The 23534-nt window shown below is 47.3% G+C and overlaps 1 protein-coding gene across 2 annotated transcripts in view; it reads right to left on the reverse strand.

The window, feature by feature from the left end:
- Positions 1-23534, reverse strand: part of PDCD10 (programmed cell death 10) — a 186512-nt gene that overhangs the window by 97642 nt on the left and 65336 nt on the right. For both annotated transcript variants that reach the window (XM_078665863.1, XM_078665864.1), the window contains exons 3-5: positions 14727-14780; positions 13754-13871; positions 6466-6592 (exon numbers count right to left, since the gene is read on the reverse strand). In XM_078665863.1, coding sequence (XP_078521989.1) covers positions 6466-6592; positions 13754-13871; positions 14727-14780 — 299 coding nt within the window. The remainder of the gene's footprint in view (positions 1-6465; positions 6593-13753; positions 13872-14726; positions 14781-23534) is intronic.

Raw genomic sequence — 23534 nt, forward strand, 5'->3', positions numbered from 1 at the left:
CCTCATCCGCCAAACCACATATAGTAGGAAGGGAATAGGAAAGTATGGGGCACAGCAAGGATTATCGAGGTCTACGAGTCTTGCGGGAAGAGCTCTCCCGTGGTATTTGCGTGTCCGCTAGGCACAGTAGTGGTAGGTATCTAGGGCAGTACTAGGCATCAGTTTAGTGAATACCCAACCTTTGACACTATCTTCCAAGATCTATTTTAAGGCAGTTATTATGTGGGCCTGTGCAAACTTCTGTTTTTAAGGTACAGAATAACATTTTGTGGAAATTCTCACAGCAGTTTTCCCCACGCAAATTTCAGCAGGGAAAGTAAGCTAAATATTACTGGATGAAAATGTCTGATACACACCAGTATAATGAGGATTTTTGGTGTGACAAGTATCAAAACCCGGATATCATGCCCCATTTGAAAGGCCAAGACTTATCACAATAGTTCATTACTGCACATGTTAAATTCCAACACCGGTGGTATCTGAATTTAAATAATGCAAATGGTGCAATATCTTTCACAGGATACTCACAATAAGGGTCTAAGTGAAAGTATGTTGTAGGTTTGGGTGATACATTCACCAAAAGGAAAATCATACTCCAATTCAGATGGATAGCAGTTATTCTGTAGATTATATCAGGAAAGATTTTTTTTTAAATCAGTTTTATGCAGTAGGTTAGAGTTGGTTAACTTCAAGTGAAGAAGTAGAAATGAACTCCACCACAATGGATTATGTTGAGTAAAAATAAATGCTTCTTAAGGGTACACACACCCCTTCTTAAAGGCCTCTACTTGCAGGACTTCCACGAGGTTGACAACAGCCAGAATTTATGGGTTCAATTATTTCAGGATGGTTTCACTCATCCTGAAAAGTCAAATGCAGCAAATGCACATGTCTTAAGTACAACTGATCTGAACAGAAACTGTACAGATCAAAAAAGTGGAGGGAAGAAGAAGCAGAGGTTCATTCACCTTCCAAGAGATATTGATTATCTATCAGAAAGGGGAGGAATCAACCACGTAAGACGCAATACCAGAGTCTCAGATCATTTTGTCTCGGACACCCTCAACAACATGTTCACAGACTGCGGTGTTGCAGGGATTCTGCTCATACACAGAACTGTGCACAGAGACCCAGGACATCAGTGAATTGTGGTGGACCGAAAAAACTCACCTCAGTACCTAGAACCCCTAACCGACTAGCATCAGTGTCACATTAGCTCTTCTGTCCTATAGCAAAGGTATCAATGATTAGACAACATAGAACATGCGACTTAGATTACTCTCAGGAATGGTGGGAATCAAGAACACTCTTTCGTTATATTCTCATACAAGTCCACAACATGGGTAAAAAGAGACGAAGTTTAAAATGTTTATTTCAACGACGTGCTTGAAGATGCAGTATTTTTACGAACATAAGCAGGCCCCATCCTGTGGGAGGAGGGGAGACACCTCCGTCCAGGGTGTTCTTCGTTTCTGGCCACAGAGAGCAAAGGCTCTCAGCCCAGGGGTCCAGAAACAGGTCTGGTGGAGGTAGACTGCATAAAGCAAGTCAGAGATCACACCAGTTGGTAGGTTTTCAGGGGGTACTTCTAAGGTGCCCTCCGAGTACAAGGTTTAATAAATCCAACACTGCCATCAGTGCTGGTTTATTAAGAGGAGTCGCTTGATACCAAAAACTCCAGGGTTCAGTGAAGCCATCAAGGTGCTGGGGAACTTAAGTTGTCGAGCTTCCAGCCCATGTACTCTCTATGGCTTTCCTGGTACTTACAATATCTAAGAATAAACTTAAATATTGTAGGGGCTTATCTGCTCTTGCTGATATGCCCACCCCTGTGATATAGTGCACCCTGTCTTAGGGCTTGGTTTGTAAAGCCTGCTAGAGGAGTGACTTACCTATACCTTAGGCAGTGCTAGTTGGCATGGCATTCGGGCAGTGTGCCATGTGGACAGTTTTTGACTGCACCAAAACATGCAAGCTGCAGTGGCATTGCCTTTGTGAAGGGTCCCTAGGGGACACTTCAGTTTCTATGCCTTACGTACCAAGGGTACTATTGACTAGGGACTTACAGGTGGGCTGTAGTTATCAATCCTACTACAGTTTTGGGGAGGAAGCACTTCACAGGGACCCTGTGCACTACAATTGAAACCTCATAATTTTTTAGGCAAAATATGTGGGGGATTAACATGTCAAATGAGGCACTTTCTCGCAAAGACGAAGACAATATCATCTTAACTTTGATGAAAAAGCAATACTACCTTCAGTGGAAATGATGGGTGGGCCCTATGAATTAATTTGAAAGTGGTTTTATTGACAATGAGCTGCGCTCAGCAGTACTGGATGCATTGGCTGAGAAATGTATTACAAACAGAAATGTCACCATTAAAGTTAAATCCCACCTAGGTAGTCAAACAGTTTTAGAGGACTTCAGTTTGATAAACTCTCATTCTTAACAGTCTAGTAATACTAGAGAAAGAATATTATTCAGGCAATTTATGGAACACAGATGCCAGAAAGGATTTCATAGTGGCAATGTTCATATCCGCTTTAACAAGAGCAAGCATAATTGCATTACAATTTGACTTGTACACAGCGAAGCACTCTGCAAACTGTCTCCTCTTTATTTGTAACATAGTAATTTCACAGGGTTTCTTGCTGGTAAATGAACCTCTGCAACATTCGGCAAAGTATCTGTAGGTAAACTCTCCCTTTTTAGTTCTATGCCCGAGGGTTGTCAGCCTAAAGTTTCAAGTGTTAACTTGCTGCTAACAGAGTATGTCCTCCTTATGGGACAGACCGCCCAAGTTGGTGTTGGCTAAGTTGTTGGAGTCCTAGGGTGTTAAAGTTGTATCCTAAGCAGATAACACTCAACTCCTCTTGACCTTCGAGGACAACATGCATACTACCCTTGATTCCATCAAGCTCTGCCTGAATTTGTGGTGGATTGGATGAACACAAGTTGTCCGAGACTTAACTCAGACAAGACTGAAGTTTTTCAGCACTAAATCCATCCCTTCACCTTATCTTTGGTAGCCTTCAAAGTTGGGTGTCACCCCCGGGTCCTGCTCCTGTGATTAGAGACCTCAGGATGAAATCTTAATCTGACATGGCCTTTGACCCCCAGGTCAAGGCCTTATCCTCCTCCTGTTTCTTCACCCTTAGGTCTTTGAAAAGGATGCTGAACTTCATTCCAGTAGAGCATCGCAAGACGATTGCACACGCCTTATTACCCTCTAGGTAGGACTATTCAAACAGTCTTTACTTCGGCCTTCCAGAATTGTTGATACAGTGCCTCTAAACTATTCAAATGCTGTTGCCCGGCCGATTTTGAAAATCTTGCTTCAAATTTCGGTGTCTTGCCATGTACGTGCCCTTCAATGGCTTCCCATTAACAAAATAATCCAGTTTAAAACTCTGATCATAGTCTTCAGGGCCTACAATCAAAGAGGCCCTCTCTAGTTTAGGAGCCATTTCAAACCATACATACAGGAGAGACTCTTGAGATCCAATAATCTCAAACTTTTCCATATCCCTCGTATTCACAGGGCCAGAAGAGGAGACATATCCTTCACCTTTTTGGTAAGTAAGCAGTGGATCGCACTTTATCTTAATTTGAGAAGCAGCTCGTCTGAAACGGTCTTTAGAAAGTCTTTAAAAATTCATCTTTCCGATTCCTGCTAAGGCAGCTGTCCTCCCTTTCTCAGCTCCCCTCTCTGGGTGTTCTTTTCCGCCAGCTCCGGGACGCCTCCTTGGAGGTAGCATTGCGCACTATGAACAGAACTGTATTTTAACTTAGGGCGATGAGAATCGTTTTTGCCTTGTCGAGCTTGATCTTGTGCACTGCATTAATGAAAGCATAGGGAATGCATAACAATTATCAATTCAGACTATGAAAAAGGCATCTTTCATACACTGCTTATATGGTTGACATTTATTATTCTGAATGCTGGTGAACAAATGCACTTTCACCCATCATTAAGCATTTAATTTGCTCAGAACCACTTAAGACTTTATTCCTCACTCGTGATTGGCTAAGATAGTGTGTTTAGTCTATCTGCTCCAATGGCCTGTGCTTTCGTAAGATAAGCTGTGTATGGCTATCCTCTATACCCATATGGCTTCTACATAAAGACCTTGATCCTACTCCACTTGCGTTGCTTAGCTGTACAACTTAGTGGTGTTGTCCACCAACATATTTGCATGTTTAATACAAAAATCAAAGGAAGTGGTATAGTGCTAGAGAGATAGCTCCAAGCTCCAACATCCTGAAATGGGCTTGTTACATGAACATAATAAGCATGGTGTTGATCCCAATGACGTCTAGACACAACCATGAAGGGATCTGAAAGTAACATTGGTGAAAGATTTGTTTATTCTTCAACTAGAATCATAAATCTGACATGCAAATTTTGAGAAACCACAATCTTGTCCTTCAAATCTCTTTAGAACGGATTTAGATAGGCTTTCAGACTATCCTTAAGCAACCAGATCCTAAATCATGCCAGAGACTTTGTGGGACATACGGAATTACTTTCAAATTGGCTGAAGGGTGATCATTTAAAATACTCTACACATTGTCCATAAACGAGAAGGCGTTTAACATTGCAGTGTCCTACACCACTGAAATGAACTGGATTGGTATACAATGTTGCGGAGAGAAATTCTCTACAAATATTGAGAGCTGCAGAACAAGCAGTAGGTTTGCTTGTTTCTTGCATATGTTTAATGGCCAAGCTAGGAGATCAAGGCTGCAGGAAAAAATCATTAAGAAAGGGACACACACATAAGCAAGAAGTCTGAAGGTGTGCAGCTACTTGCCCATTGTTGAGAGATTACTTTTATAAGATCACGGGTAGTTCGAAGACCATGTCAGAGCCTTAGAGGCATAATCATCTTTCTAGGGGTCTCTACATTAAAAACACAAGTTCCTAAATGACAAAAGGCTCAGCACTGTATGCATTACAAGCTGACACAATCAACTGAGGGACCTTGGCTGTATCAGAGGGAGAACTAGTAAGGTCCTCGACAGGGATTCTCTTTCCTTGGTCTTTTGAGGAGATGGAACCCAGAGTCAAATACCCATCACCTCTCAATTTACGGAACAACATTTTTTTAAATGTGAAAGGGCAGCCACGTTTCAATTCTTTTGGACAAAGAACAGAGGTAGAAGGCTTGTGAAGTCAAAGCAACTCAAAATTAGGGTAAATATTCAAATCTGTCAACTCATCTTTTATGAACATTTCATTAAAATTCTCAAAACATGTATGCCCTTCAAGTCTATGTTCTGTCTGCCTCAAGACCTCATAGCAACTCAAGATTCCTACTGGAATTCTGTGTTTATGCACTGCATGTGTCCTTTTCTAGAACAGGAGCTTTTCAGCTCATCCTTTAAAGTTTTTCACCGCCTACGTTGCAGAGTTGTATTGAGGTTACTCATTCTTTCTGTACTGAGGAAGATCCCCATCTTAAGTAACTACTGGCCTTTCCATCATTCTTTGGGGTCGAAACTTCTACTTTTCTTTTATCTTAACCTGTACTCTTATATCATGCCCAGATACGGATGACTGAATATGCATTCACAGCGTCTTGCTACTGGTGATTTGACTAGTTAGCCATTTATACATTGTTAGACAGGTCTTTTCATTTATTGTAAATATTGTAATTATTAGCACTTATACCTCTTGATTCAGATCCCTTCACAAGCACTCCCTGGAGCACTTGTTTCACTTCCGTAAATTGGAGCAACCATTGAAACTGTGGATTATGGATGAATTTACATTACATACATTTCGATAAATGCTCAATAATTTGTCATTGTTTAATTGATTTCTGATTTTGGGTGTCACACAAAGATCTCTTATAAATATTGGTCGGTTGGACCTACTAATGGTAGAACCCTTGCAAAGGTTTACTGGCACCTTTCAGGTGATGAAAGCTATATTCAGATGTTAAACAAGAAACTGATCAGACAGTATTAATGTGTGTTCAAGTCACAAATTAGAAAAAGACAATACCTGTATACCTGTAGACTGTGCTGCATAATATGCTTTTTCTTGCTGCGTGATTTATTCAACACTGCCACATAACTAATCCCTTCACTGACATGTAATTCAAGAAGCCCCGATTACATCCTTTGAGATGTACTCCTTATCAAAAGGGAAAACTGGTTTAACCAGTAGTCACATCCGTCTGTTACAAACTGATACTCACAAACGTAGCTTTCAGAAGTACAGGACATGAGTGTGATTTAGTGTGAATCTGAATACACTAAAACCCATTCCAATTTAATCTAGGTTGTGAAAAGTGATGCATTGTAATTAGTTCCTTCTTCCCGCCTTATGAAAATCTTAACTGTGCCTTTTGTGGAAGGAAATTCAAACTGAAGTTGTATTGCGGTTTGTGTACAATTATGCATATTAATCCAAGAAATGTACTGCTTCGGTAATGCATAACTGCATGATAGCTTACTTGATTGTCTGTAGGAACCGCACTCTGTCATTGATCTCATCAGGAATCTTACTAAGAATATGTTTAAGTGCTCGTGCCTTCTCATTCAGTTCTAAGAATTCTGGTTCTGGTCGGTCAATCATGTATTCTGCAAATACAAGAAAACACATATGCTGTAAAGAAAACACATATGCTGTAAAAATAAATTAACTAAACTTTAAAGCTTTTGGTGAATACCAATCAATCAATGTGCTTATTTTCACACAAAACCCCAAATGGCTCATGACAGCTGACAATATGGCATGGAACTTACATTTTCCAAATACTATTCTCCTTAAAATATTCTTTGGACCAAATAGTGACCTGGAAGGAGGAGGGAGGAAGTGGTGGAGGAATGTGTGACTGGTGGATCAGACAACACATGTCAGTCTACAGATTCCTCCAGGACACGTAGCATGCTGGGTGCTCCGACCCAACAGTTTACACATATTGGAGGGCAAGCAGAACAACTAGAGTATATGGTGATCAATTATAGATGCTGTTGTGAAAGTGTCAAGGGGGACTGTGATCCTGGAAATAGGACCCTACCAAGTTTTTAAAGTGAAGAAATGTAACCCATTAATATCCACTTTCTTTTTTTTAATTTTTTTTATTGTTTTTATTGTTGCTGGCACAAAGTAATCAGTCACTGTTAAACATTGGTCAGTGCGGCTTCAACATTCAGCCGCATCAAACCATTCAAGCAACTTTTCAATTTTGTCTGTTTACTATGTGATAACTTACAAACAAAGGGTCATGACACGTTTCCGTTGGCAGAATGAAATTGTACCATTTGCGTGAGTAGAAGCAGCACAGGGCATTATACATGGTTTATAGCAATCACAAACTTATCATGTCAATTCATAAGGCTCGTGCATCCCGTTGTACCTAACGCCCTCCCCCTCCCACCACTCCTCCCGCTCATCCTGTCTCCTCATCCTCCCCCGCGCTATCAATATCGTCATCCTCAGGCAGTGGTTCACAGATCTCCCCCCTATACACGTTCCATGGTGACCATGTCTTATTCCACTTACGTGGGTTGAGCCTCTGTTGGTACACCACTCTTTCCGTCAACATTAACATATCCATGTTTCTGCACCATTGAGCCAGTGTCGGGGTGTTGTGTGCCCCCAATGATTACCCATCTCCTCCCATGCAGTGTCAGGTCGGTCTGGTCCCACACATTCAGTAGGCAAACCCTGGGGTCAGGTGTAAATGGCGTGTGCAGAGTCTGGCCTACCGTGCGTGCTACACGCCTCCAATAGTCTTGTATACTGGGGCAGGCCCACAACGTATGGAACAGCGTACCCTCCTCCCCACAGTTTCTTAGACAATATGGGTGATCTGCCCTGTGAATTCTGTGCAGTGTTGTGCGGGTGTAGTAGACCCTATGTAGTATTTTAAATTGTACCAATCTAAAGCGTGCGGATATACCCGCCTCCCTGGGCGATGCCAATGCTGCATTCCAGTTTGCCTCGTCCATTTCCCCAAGCTCGTCCTCCCAGTGTTCCTTCAGTTTCACCAGCGGATCCGGTAGGTTGTTTAACAGTTTACGGTAGGTGAGTGAGGTAGCACTTGCCTCCATGTAGTCCGTAAGCAATCTCTCCTCTAACTGGCCGATTCTGGGACTGTCGTACCTGGCTCTAGTACAGATAGGAGTGCGTGCCTAATTTGTACATATCTGTAAGTTTCATTTATTCCCATGTCGTACTGCTCCCTCAGGGCCGCGAATGAGATCACACCATCCCTCGTCCACAAATCTCCTACTGTAGAGATCCCGATGTCGTCCCACCGGTCAAACCCCTTACTGCGCCGCAGAGTACCGAGGACCCTGGCATCCCATAGTGGTGTGAGCTTGGTAATCACCCCCTCCCAGGCTAGTCGTCTTTGAGCTTTGCGCCATATAGACACCGTGTGTTTGGTTGGGCCTCTCAATTTTGTCAACAGTCCCTTATTATAAAGCGGGGCCAGCAAGGTGTTTAAGCCTAGTTGACTCCTATCAGCCAGGAATGCCGGGTCATCCTGTGCAACGTGGATCCATTGGTTGATCACCTTAAGGTGGGCTGCCCAGTAATACAGTTCAAGGTTTGGGAGCGCTATCCCCCCGCTATACCAGTCTCTAACCAGTTTCAATTGCGCGACCCTGGCCGGCTTATCTCCCCACAGTAGGCCTGACAACTGTGCAGATACCTGGCGGAAAAACGATGGTGGAACCATCGCTGGCGTGTTTTCCAGGACATACAAGAAGCGCGGCAGTGCCATCATTTTGAAGAGCGCCGCCCTACCTAGCAGAGTTAAAGGGAGGGTCTTCCAATGGCGCACGTCTGCCTTTAACCTGTCTAGCAGTGGCGTAAGGTTCAGGTCCCGAAAGGTCGCCTGTTCTCGTGTGATTCGGATCCCTAGGTATTTAAAGGAGAAGGATTCTACCAGCAACGGGCAGTCCGCGTTCAGGGGCGGTGGAGTGCCACTTATCAAGTAAAGTACCGATTTTGACCAGTTAATTTTATACCCCGACGCCGTGCCATGTTTCTCACATAGGGCCAACAGGACCGGTATACCATTTGCGAGGTCCGTGAGGTAGATTAACATGTCGTCGGCGTACAGGGAAACTCTATCCTCCCAGTCGCCTCCCCATTGGATGCCCTTCAGCAGCCGTGTGGTTCTGATAACTGTCGCCAAGGGTTCCAACACTAAGGCGAATAGCAGCGGTGAGAGCGGGCATCCTTGCCTCGTGCCTCTCGCCAGCGGGAACTCCCTCGAGATGTGACCATTGGCCGTCACCCGTGCTACGGGGTCGGTGTACAGTAGCCTGACCCATGATATGAATTTCGCACCAATACCCAAATGTTCCAGAACCGCGAAGAGATATCGCCATTCTACCATGTCGAACGCCATTTTGGCATCCAACGATAGCACCGCCGCCTGTTCCTCCAGTAGTGGAGCGCGTGCCAGCACACCGTGCAGCCGTCGAAGGTTCAACGCCGTGCTCCGGTGTGGCATAAATCCCGACTGGTCCGGATGAATTAAGTGCGCCAGATGAGGCAGCAGTCTAGTGGCCAATAGTTTCGCCAAAATTTTACTTTCGGCGTTAAGGAGGGAGATTGGGCGGTACGATCCGCATTCATCAGGGGGTTTTCCGGGCTTTGGTATTGCGATTATAGTGGCCGTGCGGCAGCTGCCCCCGCTCCCGGCATTCCTCGTACATGTGGAGTAAAGGCGTCTACAGCGTCTCCGCCATGGTCTTGTACCATTCAATCGGCACACCGTTAGGGCCAAGCGCCTTCCCCGGGTGTAACGCCGCGATAGCTACCTGTATCTCCTCGGCTGTCAGGTCCGAGTCCAGCTCGTCCCGGTCACTCTGCGGTAGAGCACGGGTAGGCACTCCAGCGAGAGACCCCTCCGCCATCTCCCGGGAGACCTCGAATTCAGGGGAATATACTAAATGGAAATGGTCCGCCAGTATTTCCACTATTTGAGACGGCCTGGTCTGCACCACGCCCTCTGGGTCTTTCAATTGCAATATGGCCCTCTGCCCTCCCCGTTTTTTTTCTAGCCAGGCCAACAGTTTACCTGCCTTGTCGCCGACGTCGTATATCCGGTGTGTTGTCGTTGCCATATTCTCCAACACCCTGCGGCGCACATGTGCCGTATGTCGCTGCTGACACAGCCGGAGCGCGTGTTGCGTTTCCCCGGTCGGGTCCGTCTACGTTAAGTGGTCTTCCCTCCCACTGCCCATGTGTCGCCGCGAAGCGCCCCTGTGTGTCGATTCTAGTGGAGTGGGTTATGAATCTAGATGATCGGTGCAGTAGTATCCCCGTGCCACGGGATCCCTTCGTAAATTCAGAGTGAACAATCATACTGTACCCCTTCCTATCTAGGGCCCGTGTCGCTGCGCCTGTTAGATGCGTTTCCTGCAGTAGGACCAGAGCGGGGTTCAGTCTCTTTATGCCTTGTAACACTAGCCCTCTTTTTATTTTGTCTCCCAGACCCCTCACATTCCAGGACATGAGGTGCAACGGGGTCGCCTGCCCTATACTATCATCCCCTCCCACCATGCTTGAAAGAGTGGATTGTGCGGCCGGGATCGTGAGGCACCAAGCCTCCTATGAAGTGATCATGAGTACTATGCCATGGTTCCGCTACTCTACGCGCTTGTGTCCTAAGGCTCCTGTCTAGACCCTGAAAACTAACTAAAAACCCAAAACCTGCCTTACCCCCAACTCCCCCCCTGCTCAACGGACTTAAAACTGCCCGCCCCCCCCAACTCAGCAGAGTGCCTGATCCCAACCCAAAACATAGTACTTGCACGCTGGGGTGAAGGACTCTCCGGAGTCGGCGGCCCCCTCCTTTGGCCGCGGAGGCCCTCAGTCCACTGTCCAAGGCGGCATCGTCGGACAGCGTTACATTCAGTTCAATTTAACATTATCTGGGGATCACTGTTCTCCATCATCGCCCCCTTCTCGAATATCGGGCAGAGGCGAGAGTGGCTCCGCTTCCTCGCCGGTCGATTGTAAATCCTGCTGGGATCCACCATTGCGGTTTTTGGTCTGTCTGTTGGAGCGACGAGGGCGGCTTGTCGTCCGCCAACCCTCCAGCCAGTCCTGTGCCGCCTCCGGGTTGTCGAAAAACAAAGTCTTATTGTCGGCCACAATCCGGAGTTTGGCCGGAAAAAGCATTGAATAAGGGATCTCCCTGGCTCTTAGTTCTTTCTTTACCTCGAAGAAAGTTCTCCTCCTCCGTGCGACCTCCGCCGTGTAGTCCGGAAAAAATGCGAGCGTGGAGTTTTGAATCCTAACAGGGGGTGAGGTCCTTGCCGCCTGTAGAATGACATCTCGATCCCTGAAATTAAAGAGCCGTGCTATGATCGGCCTGGGGTGCGCTCCCGTTTGCCGGCGCCCTCCCGGGACTCTGTGTGCCCTCTCCACTGTGAAAAAATTTGAGAGACCCTTAGGCTGCAGGTGCCGTTTGATTAGATTCTCCACATACAAGTCCATCGTCCTCGTGTCTTCCGATTCCGGCACACCTATTATACGGATGTTGTTCCGTCTCGAGCGCCCTTCTTGGTCATCGAGCTTGTCACGCAGTTCCTTATTTTCTTTCGTGACACGTTCCGTACTAATCTGCAGTTCCGACACATCTTCCACCAAGGCCTTGGTCACAAGTTCCATCGTATTCACTTTCTCCGTCATCTTGTGGAAATCTGCCCGAATCAGTGTAATTTCGGCTGAGATCGACCCCACCGTGGCCTGCACCTGTGTGAGGGCCCGCATGACATCATCCAGGGTCGCCTTCTTGCCCCCCGTCGCTTCCACTGTCTTGCCCGTCTGTGATCTTGCGTCCGGCGGGGAGGTAGCGGGTTTCTCATATGCGAAGCGGTCAAGGCGGGACTGTGCCGCGGTGTTTTTCGGCCCCTTGCCGGCCATCGTGGACGGGGAGCCGAGCACCCAGACCCCCGGTCGGTTCCACCCGGACTTCTGCACTTCTTCGGGGCAGTCCTTCGCCTCTCAAGTCTTTCCGATGTACACGGGGTCACAGTCCACCCGCAGTCGTGGCCTTCAGTGGTCTGGCGTGGTCCCTCAGACTCGCCTCCGGTCAATTACAGTGGCGGCGTGTGGGTCTCTTATGCAGCCACACGTAATGCCAGGGGGGTGAGTGTTTCCACGGGTGACTAGTCCCAGCCGTGGGGTGTTGACGAATCTCTGGCTATGGGGATGGTATCGTTGCGCCCCACCCGCGTCGTGCGGGCCGTCCCGCGGTGTGTTCCTAGAGTCTTCCGCCCCACACCCTTGTATCCGCTGCAGGGTCTATGGCGCTACTGGGCACGTCGGCCCGTGTCCTGGGAGAAGGATCCACTTAGGCGGGTTTGTGTTGCACAATAAGCTCCCGCGCACATTCGCGCCTTCTCTACTCGCAGCGCACCCCCACCCAGCAGAGGGGGGTCCGGGAGCGATGCCTCGTCGTACCGGGTGGTGCTCTACTGCCTGATGACAGCACCTGTGTTTCACCGGCGTTGCCTGATCCGCCTCGGCTGGTACGGGACCCCCGCCGGGTCTGCAAGATGGCGGCCCCGCTCCGGATTCAGCAGCGCCGAGCGCTTTCACACGTCCCCTCAGGTCGTCCGGGCAGGACCCCTCCACTCAGCGAGGGGGCGCCCGGGGCCCCGCACAGGGCTCAGAAGGACCGGTTGTGGCTGCAGGACGCAGGGGGGGCCTCCCCCTCCGTGGTCGTTGCGGGCAGGCGCTTCCGGCGGCACTCTGCCCAGGACGGCACACTTCCTGTCGGCTCACCAGCCCAGGCCAGTCCCCGGCTCAGAATCTCCACAGGGGCCTACTCGGGGTCATCTACAACTGGACTCCCCGACCTCGGATTTTCTCCCCGCTTGTCCGTATCTATGCCGCCCGGTCCTGGGCATCAGTACCTTCCCGCATGGGACATATATGTAGCGGATCAATGATCGGATGTCGTAGGAGGCCGCTTCAGCCGCGGAGCTCTCTTCCTAAGCTGCCGCCATCACCGGCTGCTGGCCACGCCCCCCAATATCCACTTTCTTGGACTGCAGATCGATAAGCTACAGTTGCTTTTCCAGAACGCACAGATCATCAAATCGAAAACATTAGTCGGGTTGGTGGTGTCACACTCATCCTTATCTTTTTGATGGCCTAGGAGTAATGACGATCTTTAAAATGAATGACTACCAGGTGTAGCTTATACTCAGATCATGACCGAATACAGTGTATGCAGCTGTCTATCTCGCCATCCACAGCAGAGTCTGAAGCCTCAGGCAAACTTAGCAAAATTGGATTGTGGGGAATGGCGACTAAGGAGTTCGACTACAAGAGTCAATACAGTGAGTAACTTGTACATGCATGCAACGCCTGCCCGGTTTCCACCAAACTCTTACAATATATTACTGAGAATCTGATGTGGGAAGGATTCCCGCACACTAATAACAGACTAGCAAAAACGTTTAAGGTTGCCTAAACTAAGCACCTTATTGATCACTATTACCTATCAATATGAAACCTTTATAGAATGCACTCCTGCACTGTATGGTTTTCAAGAACCAAAATAAGCAGATAGGTAGGTTTACAGAGTAGTCCAAGTCACAACTCCACAGCGTATGAGTGACACAGTCACACTATTCCATGTAACTCCAATTATCTTCGAAGCTCAGTTATATATAAATGATAAAAGCCATAAATAGGCATAGTCTCATAGAAATGATATAACATTGTACCTACAAAGCAAGAGACAAGATAATCCAACTTACCCTCTACATCATCAGCTGCCATTCGTAGAAGAGATTCTGTGAAATTAACTTCTACACTTTTTTTCTCTAGAATTTTCATGATTATGTCTTGTGTGAGACCAGGATTCTCCTTCTCCGCCTAAGTAAGGAAGTGAAAAGGCTCAGAGACCAACAATAAGAAACCAACATGTACAAATATGAACTTATCATAAAACAGAGTGTAGAAGGAAACCACCAGACCCATTGCCGATCATGCTTCTCAGGCTCCATAACTGAGGTCACAATCACCCAAGTATCTTTTACAAGACTTCTTAGTTTAATTTTCACCACTTCTTCTTGGAGGTTATACTCTTTCCAAGCACACCCACAAAACAATATTACACTTGGGATGTCCCATATCCAAACTTATATTCCCACAAATAAGTATACACTAAATACACTGAAAATGCGTACCCCTGTATAGTATTCCTTAGCTGGAAAAAAATTGCCACTTTTTCTAAAGTTACACTTCAAACGTCTGGGGTTTTAACCATTGGGTCTGGATTGGCTTCAGGTAGTGAGACAAAAAGAGGCAGTGGAAAGAAATAACCGGAAGGAGCCAAATGCTGTTCGGAGAAGGGATTGTGTGCAGTGACGGTTGGGCTCCTGCAGCGGGATGGCCCTGGTGTTGGTCATCCAAAGACTGTTGGACGCACGGCCGGAATACAGTCTGGCTCAAACTTGAAAACCACAGAAATTCACCAGTTATTGCCTGTAACAAACACAATAACTCCCACTGTCCACCATGCACAAAACATACTTTTTCGAATGCCACTGGAAAATGTAATCAAGTAAAAGTTAATTACAGTGGCAGATGGAAGTTATGGCAAGCATTGTGTGTGTTGCCTACAATAACTGTCAATTTTTCTGAGTTTTGCATATTAAAGCCAGTCCTTAACTGTGGTTTTCAGTGAAAAAAATATTAAACACACTCACACATATAAACAGTTCTCACCTTTATAAAGGCCGCTCGAAGAGTTTGAGCTGCTGATAAGTTCACTCGTTCCAGCTGAAAAATAAAGGTAAAAGTTAAAAGTACTACTAGACAGGTTAGTAAAGAGCCCCTTTCCCACAACCATATAATACAGACCGTGAACAGTTTTATGGTTATATTATTTGGAGTGCTTCACTATACCTATAAAAGAATTTTCTCTTCATGGTCTGGTTTTTTTCTAAACGTTTTCAGCATTTACTCATATATATTCAACATTTCGTGAAAAGTCCCCTATATTAGTGCCCTCGCAACAATGCTTCTTCACCTCTCCATCTTGTGCCACTAGTTAATAAATGTTCTTTTCCTTTCAGTATCTCAGCAAACAACCACATGTTACGATCACATTTATGCACTTCTTAAACAGCATTCATTCTAACTAGCCAAAGAAAATGTATACTAAGCGGTATTAGTCCACAAGCTCAACCGTGTTCTTTGGGTATTGTTGATCAGTCTACTTAACATGCAACATTTGTGGAAGCGCTTTCCAAGAATGCCATATTTTTCAGCTTTTCTCTTTTACATTTTTGTAGTTTTTATTCTTGATGTCTGTACTTTACTAGCGGACACGCATTCCACACCCCTTCTTCAGAACAGAGGTCCCGATTCACGAAGAGCCTCCTCGGTCGCGGCGGTGGCTCTGAACACATGGCAGAATTTCTGCAATGAGAAATTGTAGTGCGGAGACTCCACCACGAGTGCGGAGCCTCTTTGTGAATTGGGCATCAAGTAATATCAATCATATAGGATCTTGTTTTTGATGAACAAATATGGTCTTTATGGACAGATCTGGCAACATAAACATGATAATTAATCATAAGAGGCCACCTAACTTCTTAAGAGATCTGCTTTGGAAGCTCAGACACCCACATATTCATTCTCCCAAATATGCGAACAGCTAAATGCCACTGCAGAAGACCTACAAATCTTACAAATTACTTTATCTCGTGGAATTCTGCATTCCACAGCAGACAGCTTCACTAAAGAAAAAGCGCGTTTTTCCACTGTTTCACTGGGATGAACTCCTGAATGTGCACCCTACCTGGATAACCAGGAGAATTCATTACACTCCTGACCCCTGTCATACGATGCACTTGAAGCAACTAGAGGTCTCAGTCTTCATAGGATTGGTGAGCAAGTTTTTGCCTTTACCTACATGGTACATCCACCAAACGATTTAACAAACTTCCCTATAAAGATCTGCAGTGACCGCCACCAACCACTGGTATCATTCAATTAGCCGCAATATCGCCAGTCCACTCGTTACTCAGTGGTAAATCCAAGACTTCAGACTCAAGCTCAGAGAGCTGCTCTAACCGGTCCTTGTTCTCTTACTACTTACTAGAGATAATAGGGTCCCAGCATCGCCAGCTGTTATTACATTTTCACAGATGTATTGTAGTATCTGCATCACCAGTCTTGTGGTACTCTCTAGGAAGATGCATAACTTGATAATGCCTCTGGCAGACTTGATTAGTTGGATTAGTTAGGGAGTTCTCCCTCATTGGATAACGAAAAGTTTCTTACCTGTCGGTGTAGTTTTGCAGCTTGAAGATCTTTCTGGATTCACTATGCTGTGCATATTCCGCAATCTGGTGGTTGGGTCCGGAATCGTAGTCTTTTTTCTCTTTTTTTTTTGTCGTACCCCAGGTGGGCGTCGACGTCCCACCATTTGGTGTACCTTCGGTGACGTCGGCGTGCTTCCGGCGGAAGCTACTACCCTTGGGCGCCATCTTCGGATTCTTTTTTCTGTCTCTTTTTCTTTTTGGTCTTTGTAGTGAATCCATGGCTATGTTTGTCAATCGTTTTCCAACGTTAGTATTTCCACGTATCATGTAATTGTTCCAACTTGCTTTCTTTTCCATCTGTTTCCACCCTCTTTTCCAGCCTCATCTTTCTGGCGGAGGCGGGTGGGTTCGCTAGTGAATCCAGAAAGATCTTCAAGCTGCAAAACTACACCGACAGGTAAGAAACTATTCGTTTTGCATCGTGAATCTTTCTGGATTCACTATGCTGTGCATAGATTTTGTAGCGGTTTTCGTTACTTTTGTGGCGGTTGGGTGGAAGATGAGCGTTGGTTGTTGAAAATATGTTGAAGCACTTTTTGCCCTACTTGTGCTTCTCTATTCATCTGTACATCCACGCAATAGTGCTTAGTGAAAGTGTGCACTGAAGCCCATGTTGCCGCCAGGCATATGTCCTGAATTGGTGTGTTGGCCAGAAAGGCAATTGTTGCTCCTTTCTTCCTGGTGGAGTGGGCCTGTGCCCCTCCTGTCAGCTCCTGGCCAGCTTGTTTGTGGCAGAATTGAATGGTCTGTGCGATCCATCGAGCTATGGTGTTTCTAGTTACTGGTTTGCCCATGTAACTGTTTGCGAAGGACACGAAGAACTGTTTTTTCTTCCTGTGCTCCTTCGTTCTTTCAATGTAGTGCATCACAGCCCTTCTTGCGTCTAGGGTGTGGAGCGACCTCTCAGCGCTTGTTGTGGGGTTTTGGAAGAAGCTAGGGATCTGAATACTCTGATTAATGTGGAACCTTGACACCACCTTTGGCATGAAGTGAGGGTCAGTTCTCATCACGACCCTGTCACTGTGTATCTGGATGTAAGGTTCCTGCAGTGTGAGAGCCTGCAGCTCACTCACCCTTCGTAGCGAGGTGATTGCTACCAGAAAAGCCGTCTTCATTGTCAACATTTGTAGTGATGCTTTATGGATGGGTTCGAAAGGTGCTTTCCTGAGCTCCGTCAGTACCACATTTAAGTTCCAGGCCGGCGGCGGCGTTCTTTTAGGCGGCGCTATTCTTTTAGCTCCTTCCAGGAATCTCTTTACGACTTGGGATGTGAAGAAGCTTCTCCCTGTTTCTCCTCTTGTGTATGCCACAATCGCTGCCAGGTGCACTCTCAGCGAGGATGAGCTTAGTTTAGCTTTAATTAGGTGCGCGAGGTACCTTAGCACCGTGGATTCCTTGGTCAGTTTCCTTTGGAGCGGTTTCTTGCAACACCATTGAGTGAATCTTGTCCATTTTTCCCCATAGCACTTGCGTGTGCTGGGCCTTCTTGCCTCTCGCAGCACCCGCAGGGTGCTCTCTGGTAGTTTTAGGTGTGCGAATTCTAAGTCCTCAGGAGCCAGGCTGAGAGGTTGAGGCTCTCTGGCTCTGGGTGTAGAACTTCTCAGTTTTCCATGGAGAGTAGGTCTCTTCTTTTTGAGAACTTGTGGGGTGGCCCCTGCGCCATCTCCATTATCTGAGAGAACCAGGTCTGTCTGGCCCATTGTGGTGCCACAAGGATGAGCGTCATGTTGCTATTCATGCATTTGTTGAGAACCCTGGGGATCAGTGGTATCGGGGGAAAAGCGTAGGCAAATGTTTTTGACCAGCTTATCCATAGGGCATTCCCCTGGGACAGTGCCTCTGGTTGCCTGGATGCAAAGTATTGGTATTTTGCATTCCGGTGTGTTGCAAATAGGTCTATTGTTGGGGTGCCCCATTTCCTGAATAGACTGTTTCCTGACTGTTGAGTTCCCACTCGTGGGACGCTGAAGTCTGCCTGCTGAGCCAATCCGCTTCTACATTGTCCTTCCCTGGCAGGTGTATGGCTAGCAAGTCTATTTTTAGTGGTATAGCCCATTTCCAGATCTCCTGTGCCAAGTTTGACAGAGGGAACGATTGAGTTCCCCCCTGTTTGTTTATATAAAACATCGTTGTGGTGTTGTCTGTTTGTATTAGCACCTTCTGGTTGTACAGGTGTTTCTGAAAGGCATTGAGGGCTAGCAACACCGTTTTCAGTTCCAGGTAGTTGATGTGCCTGGCTGCATCTGTAGGGCTCCACAGACCCCTCACTCTGAGCCTGTTCATGTGTGCGCCCCACCCCTCTGGGATGAGTCTGTGGTGATGGTCACTGTTGGGTCCGGTGGTGTTAGAGGTTTCCCTTCTGTTATTCTCTCCTTGGTCCACCACCTTATCTCTTCCTGCACCCTGTGCGTTACAACCACTAGATCTTCCCAACTTCCTGTAGCTTGTGACCATTGTTGTTGCAGCCACTCCTGGAGTGGTCTCATTTGCAGGCGTACATTGGGGACCAGGTGTATGCATGATGCCATCATCCCCAAGATCTTGCTCACAGTCCTCACTGTCAGAGCTCGCCCCTTCTGGTAGTGACGTTTCTCCCTCAACAGACTGAGCGTTCTCTTCTCGCTCGGTAGGACTCTGCATTGGACGGTGTCGATCTGGGCTCCCAGGAAGATATTCACCTGCTCTGGTTCCATCGAGCATTTTCCCCAGTGTATGGAGAACCCCAGGTTTGTTAGCGTTCTTGTCACCTGTTCTGCATGCTCTTTGCATGTCCTGTAACAGCTTGCCTTTACCAGCCAGTCGTCGAGGTAGGGGTACACGTGTATCCCCATTCTTCTTAGGTGTGCGGCCACTGCTGCGAGGCATTTGGTGAACACCCTTGGTGCGGACTTTAGGCCGAACGTCAGGGTCGTGAATTGGTAGTGATCCTGGTTTACTGTGAACCTTAGCATGTGCTTGTGCTGCCTGTTCATGGGGATGTGCAGGTACGCATCTTTGAGGTCTATTGTAGACAGGAAGTCCCCTGCTTTTATTTGTGGGATGACCTCTTGTAGGGTCTATTGTAGACAGGAAGTCCCCTGCTTTTATTTGTGGGATGACCTCTTGTAGGGACGTCATTTTGAATTTTTAAGTTTTGACGTATTTGTTCAGGAACCGTAGGTCCAGGATGGGTCTTGGACTTTCGTCCACTTTTGGCACTAGGAAGTAGTTTGAGTACACTCCCTTGTTCCGTTCTTTGAAAGGAACTCGTTCGATGGCCGCTTTGAGGAGCAGTTCTTGGGCTTCCTCTTGCAGTAGTTGCAGCTCTTTTCCCGAGTGCTGTCTTTTCTTTGGTTTTCTGTTTGGTGGCCTCTTTTCCAATTCTATGCAGTATCCGTACTGCATGATATTGAGTATCCATTTGTCTGTTATTTTGCTCCACTCCTGGAGAAAAAATCTTAATCTTCCTCCTACCGGTGTTACATGTTCCTTTGTGTCTTGTCCGTGTAGCCCTCTCCTCTTTGTTTTCCCGTGCTCCTCCCCCGGAGGGTTTGGGTGGTGGGGCACCTTCTCTCGTCTGAAGTCACTTAGAGGGGGGTTGTTCACCGCCTCTCCTTCTTTGGCCTCGTCCATTTCCTCTTGGCCGAAAGGACTGGCCCCTGCTTTGGTAGTTCCAGCCTTGCCTCTGCTGGCCCTGGTTGTCACTCTGTTGCCCCTGGTGGAAACTTTGGTGAGAATCTCCTCGCTGATTTCCACCTCTGCCGTTCGGCCTCCGTGTAGGGGTTCCCCTTTCTCATCCCTCTGAACTGCAGGGCCCCCATGGACCTTGCCGTCTCGTTGTCTTTCTTCAGTTGGGTGAGCTGATCATCAACTGGGGCTCCGAACAGTGTTTCACCGTTGAAGGGTGTGTTCAGGATGTTGTTCTGAACCTCAGCCTTGAATCCTGAGATCCTGAGCCAGGCTTGCCTTCTTTCTGTGATGCCTATAGCCATCAGTCTGCTGGATGTTTCTGCCCCATCCAAGGCTGTCTTCAGGCACGAATTGGAGATGCTCTTCCCCTCTTCCACAAGGTGTGATGCCCTCTCACGGTATTGTTCCGGAAGGTGCTTGAGCAACTGTCCCTTCTCCTCCCAGTGCTGGTATTGATGCCTATTCAGGAGGGCGTTGAAATTCGCCATCCGCCAGTGCGTTGCGGCGTTCCTCTCAATCTTCCTGCCAGTTAGATCCATCCTCCTGCTTTCCTTGTCAGATGGGGGTCCAGACGTTGTTGGGACGTTTGCCCTTTTCCTGGCTGTTGCAGCGATTATAGAATCTGCTGTGACGGATCCCTTGATGTAAGCTGGGTCCTGGGAGGAGAATTTGTATTTCTTCTCTGTCCTCGGCGTTACTGATCTGCATGTAGCCGGGTCCTTGAAGGCTTCCTTCCCCTGGTCTGTGATACTCTTGAGCATGGGCAGGAACTGGCTTCTTGCCTGTATGGGGAGCAATGTCTCGAGCAGGAAGTCTGCTTCTGGCTTCTCTTCCATCTTAACCCCATAGGCTGCTGCCGCCTTTCTGACCACCTCATTGTATGCCCCAATGTCATCCGGTGGTGAAGGCCTCGAGGGGTATGTTTCCACCGCCTCCTCTGGGTTTTCGGCCTCGATGTCCTGCCATTCCTGGTCTTGGGCAGTCGAGGAACCTGAGCCGTAACTTGACTGCTGTTCCCTGTAATCCCCTTCTGTATAGTAGAGGTATTCCTCCTCCTCCTCGTGCTCCGAAAGGTTCTGGGGTTTTCGGCGGCTCTTCGACGTCGAACTCCTCGGGCTCCTGTACCTCAGCGACGGTCGTTGCCGGCTTCGAGGGGATCTTGTAGCTTCTCATTTTTTCATCGAAATCCTTCCTTCTCTGAAGGATGTTCTCCATTTCGGCCTCGAGCCTCTTTCTCTTTATCTCTGCGGCCTGTTCGTCGTCAAGCGTTTCGGCTGCCCTTTTCGGTGGCGCCGTCGAAGCTTTCTTCGGCTCCTTTTCTTTCGACGAACTTGAAGTCGAGGTCGAAGGCCCTCTTTCGGGTGCTTGCTTCGATGACCTTTGCTTTTCGCTGTTCTTCTGCCGCCGGGAGTCCTTCTCGGAGGATCCGCTGGGATCTTTTTCGGAGGATGCAGCTTCGGTCGTCGATTTGTTCGACGCCGGTGCTCCTTTCGGGGCTTTGGCCTCAGACTTTCGAGAGTCTGCCTCTGGTTTTCGAGGCCCTGTGGGAGTTTTCGGGGTCGTAGACTCTCCTACCTTTTCAGGCGTTTTCTTATCGGTCTCAGCGACCGTGAAGTCATCTGGGCCTTCGGCGATGTTGTCCTCGTCGTCTGTGGAGAGGCCAAGTTCATAAAGCATCGGGGCTTGGCCCTTGCCCTGCATCGTGTGATGAGCCGTCCTCTGTCTTTCTCGCACTCGGAGTGTCTTCGGCTTGAAGACGGTGCAGGAGTTGCAGTCTCTGCTCTCGTGGTCGATAGGTAGGCAGAGGTTGCAGACTGGGTGCTGGTCCTTCTGTGCGAACTTGTGGTGGCAGTTCTTGCAGAATTTAAAGGGCGTCTTGTACATCCCTGCACTCAGGGGGCCCCCTGTGTGTGCATTCCTCGAAGTACGTCGAAGATTGAGATTTTCTCCTTTCTTCGCCGTCTCCTCTCTAAAAGTCCTCTTCTCCCGATCTTCTCAGGTCTTCTCAGTTGAAGATTTGCAGTATTTTCTCCTTTCCTTCTCCAAAACTTCTGGAGTTTCACGCGACGATCCAGACCCAACGGCGGAAAAAAGAATCTGAAGATGGCGCCCAAGGGTGGTAGCTTCCGCCGGAAGCACGCCGACGTCACCGAAGGTACACCAAATGGTGGGACGTCGACGCCCACCTGGGCTACTGCAAAAAGAAAAAAAAAGAAAAAAAGACTACGATTCCGGACCCAACCACCAGATTGCGGAATATGCACAGCATAGTGAATCCAGAAAGATTCACGCTGCAAAACATGATCTACAGGTAGACCCACTGAACTGACAAACCCTTGTCAGTGTAGGATCCTGGATGCAAAAACATTATGGCAGCAAAAGGACAAAGAATGCCAATTTACACATCCGTGAAATCTGTGGTTTATATCAGATCAATTCCGTTCAGCCTATTTGTTCTAATCTTTGAACTCTGTCACTTAATGTGAAGAATTAAACGCTAAGGACTAGACTGTGGGTTTACAGGAAGGTACTGCATTTTAAAAATGATTTCTGAAAATATACATGCCAATCCTGTACTAATCTGGGCTGTAGATTTAACAGTGTTTGGGAATTCTGGACAATAGATATACAAATTTTGAAAGCCGCTAAATTTCTTCCACCTTTGCTCTAAAAGGTTGTGGGTCTAATACTTGCTGGCACTACATAATTCATTTGCTTGGTCAACGCCATCAACCACCTGTAGAAGTGAAGGAGCTTCAGAGGAACGTTCCTGTAGGGCTGAAAATGTTGATGCAAACAGTATCTTGGTAGATCATAGGCTCCTTCAGCAAAAAGACCTAGTTATGCTGCATTACATTCTAGTGATGTGTCAATCTCTAGGCTGGGTGTGCAGGTGTTTCAAGAAAGCACTGCATTGTGGCTGGTGTTCACAAAGCCTCCCAGCCACTACCGCCTCGGTTTTTGTACTCCTAGTGCAGCAATGCTTCATCCATTGCGATCAATCTCCGTATGCCACCATCTGCATTGAAAGTAACCACACTGTTGCTCTGAACATGGAGATGCAAAGAGTGCAGGCCAAGGTGCAGCACCCTGCATTTGCCACCTGGCATGTCTCACTAGCTGGTGCCAACAATCCTAGCTGCTGCAGAGACATCCACAAGGAGATCAAGGGCAGAGGCTGAAACATTGTGATTATGGCCTGAATGTACTGTACTCTCCATTCTGGGTCAAAGGCAGAAAACCGCACCATACCCAGAATATCTATGATGAACTGGAGCATCTGTGAAAAGAGTCTGGTTGATAGTGAATCTCAACAATGCCAGGTTTTTCCATTTTCTAGAGGTGGTCAAAGATTACTTAGGACAAGCCTGCCTTCAGCATCCGTCAATGTAGGGGAAGACTGGTAGCCCGTGTAGACTGTTGACTCTATATAGTGCATGAAAGTGAGGTACACTGTGCAGAGAGAACAGACAACCCTTACTGGTTGGCGGGGGTTACAATAATAATCCCAAATGCTCTTTTTTGTTGTAGAGTG

This window comes from Lissotriton helveticus, chromosome 11, assembly GCF_964261635.1.
Source record: "Lissotriton helveticus chromosome 11, aLisHel1.1, whole genome shotgun sequence".
Classification (NCBI taxonomy): domain Eukaryota; kingdom Metazoa; phylum Chordata; class Amphibia; order Caudata; family Salamandridae; genus Lissotriton; species Lissotriton helveticus.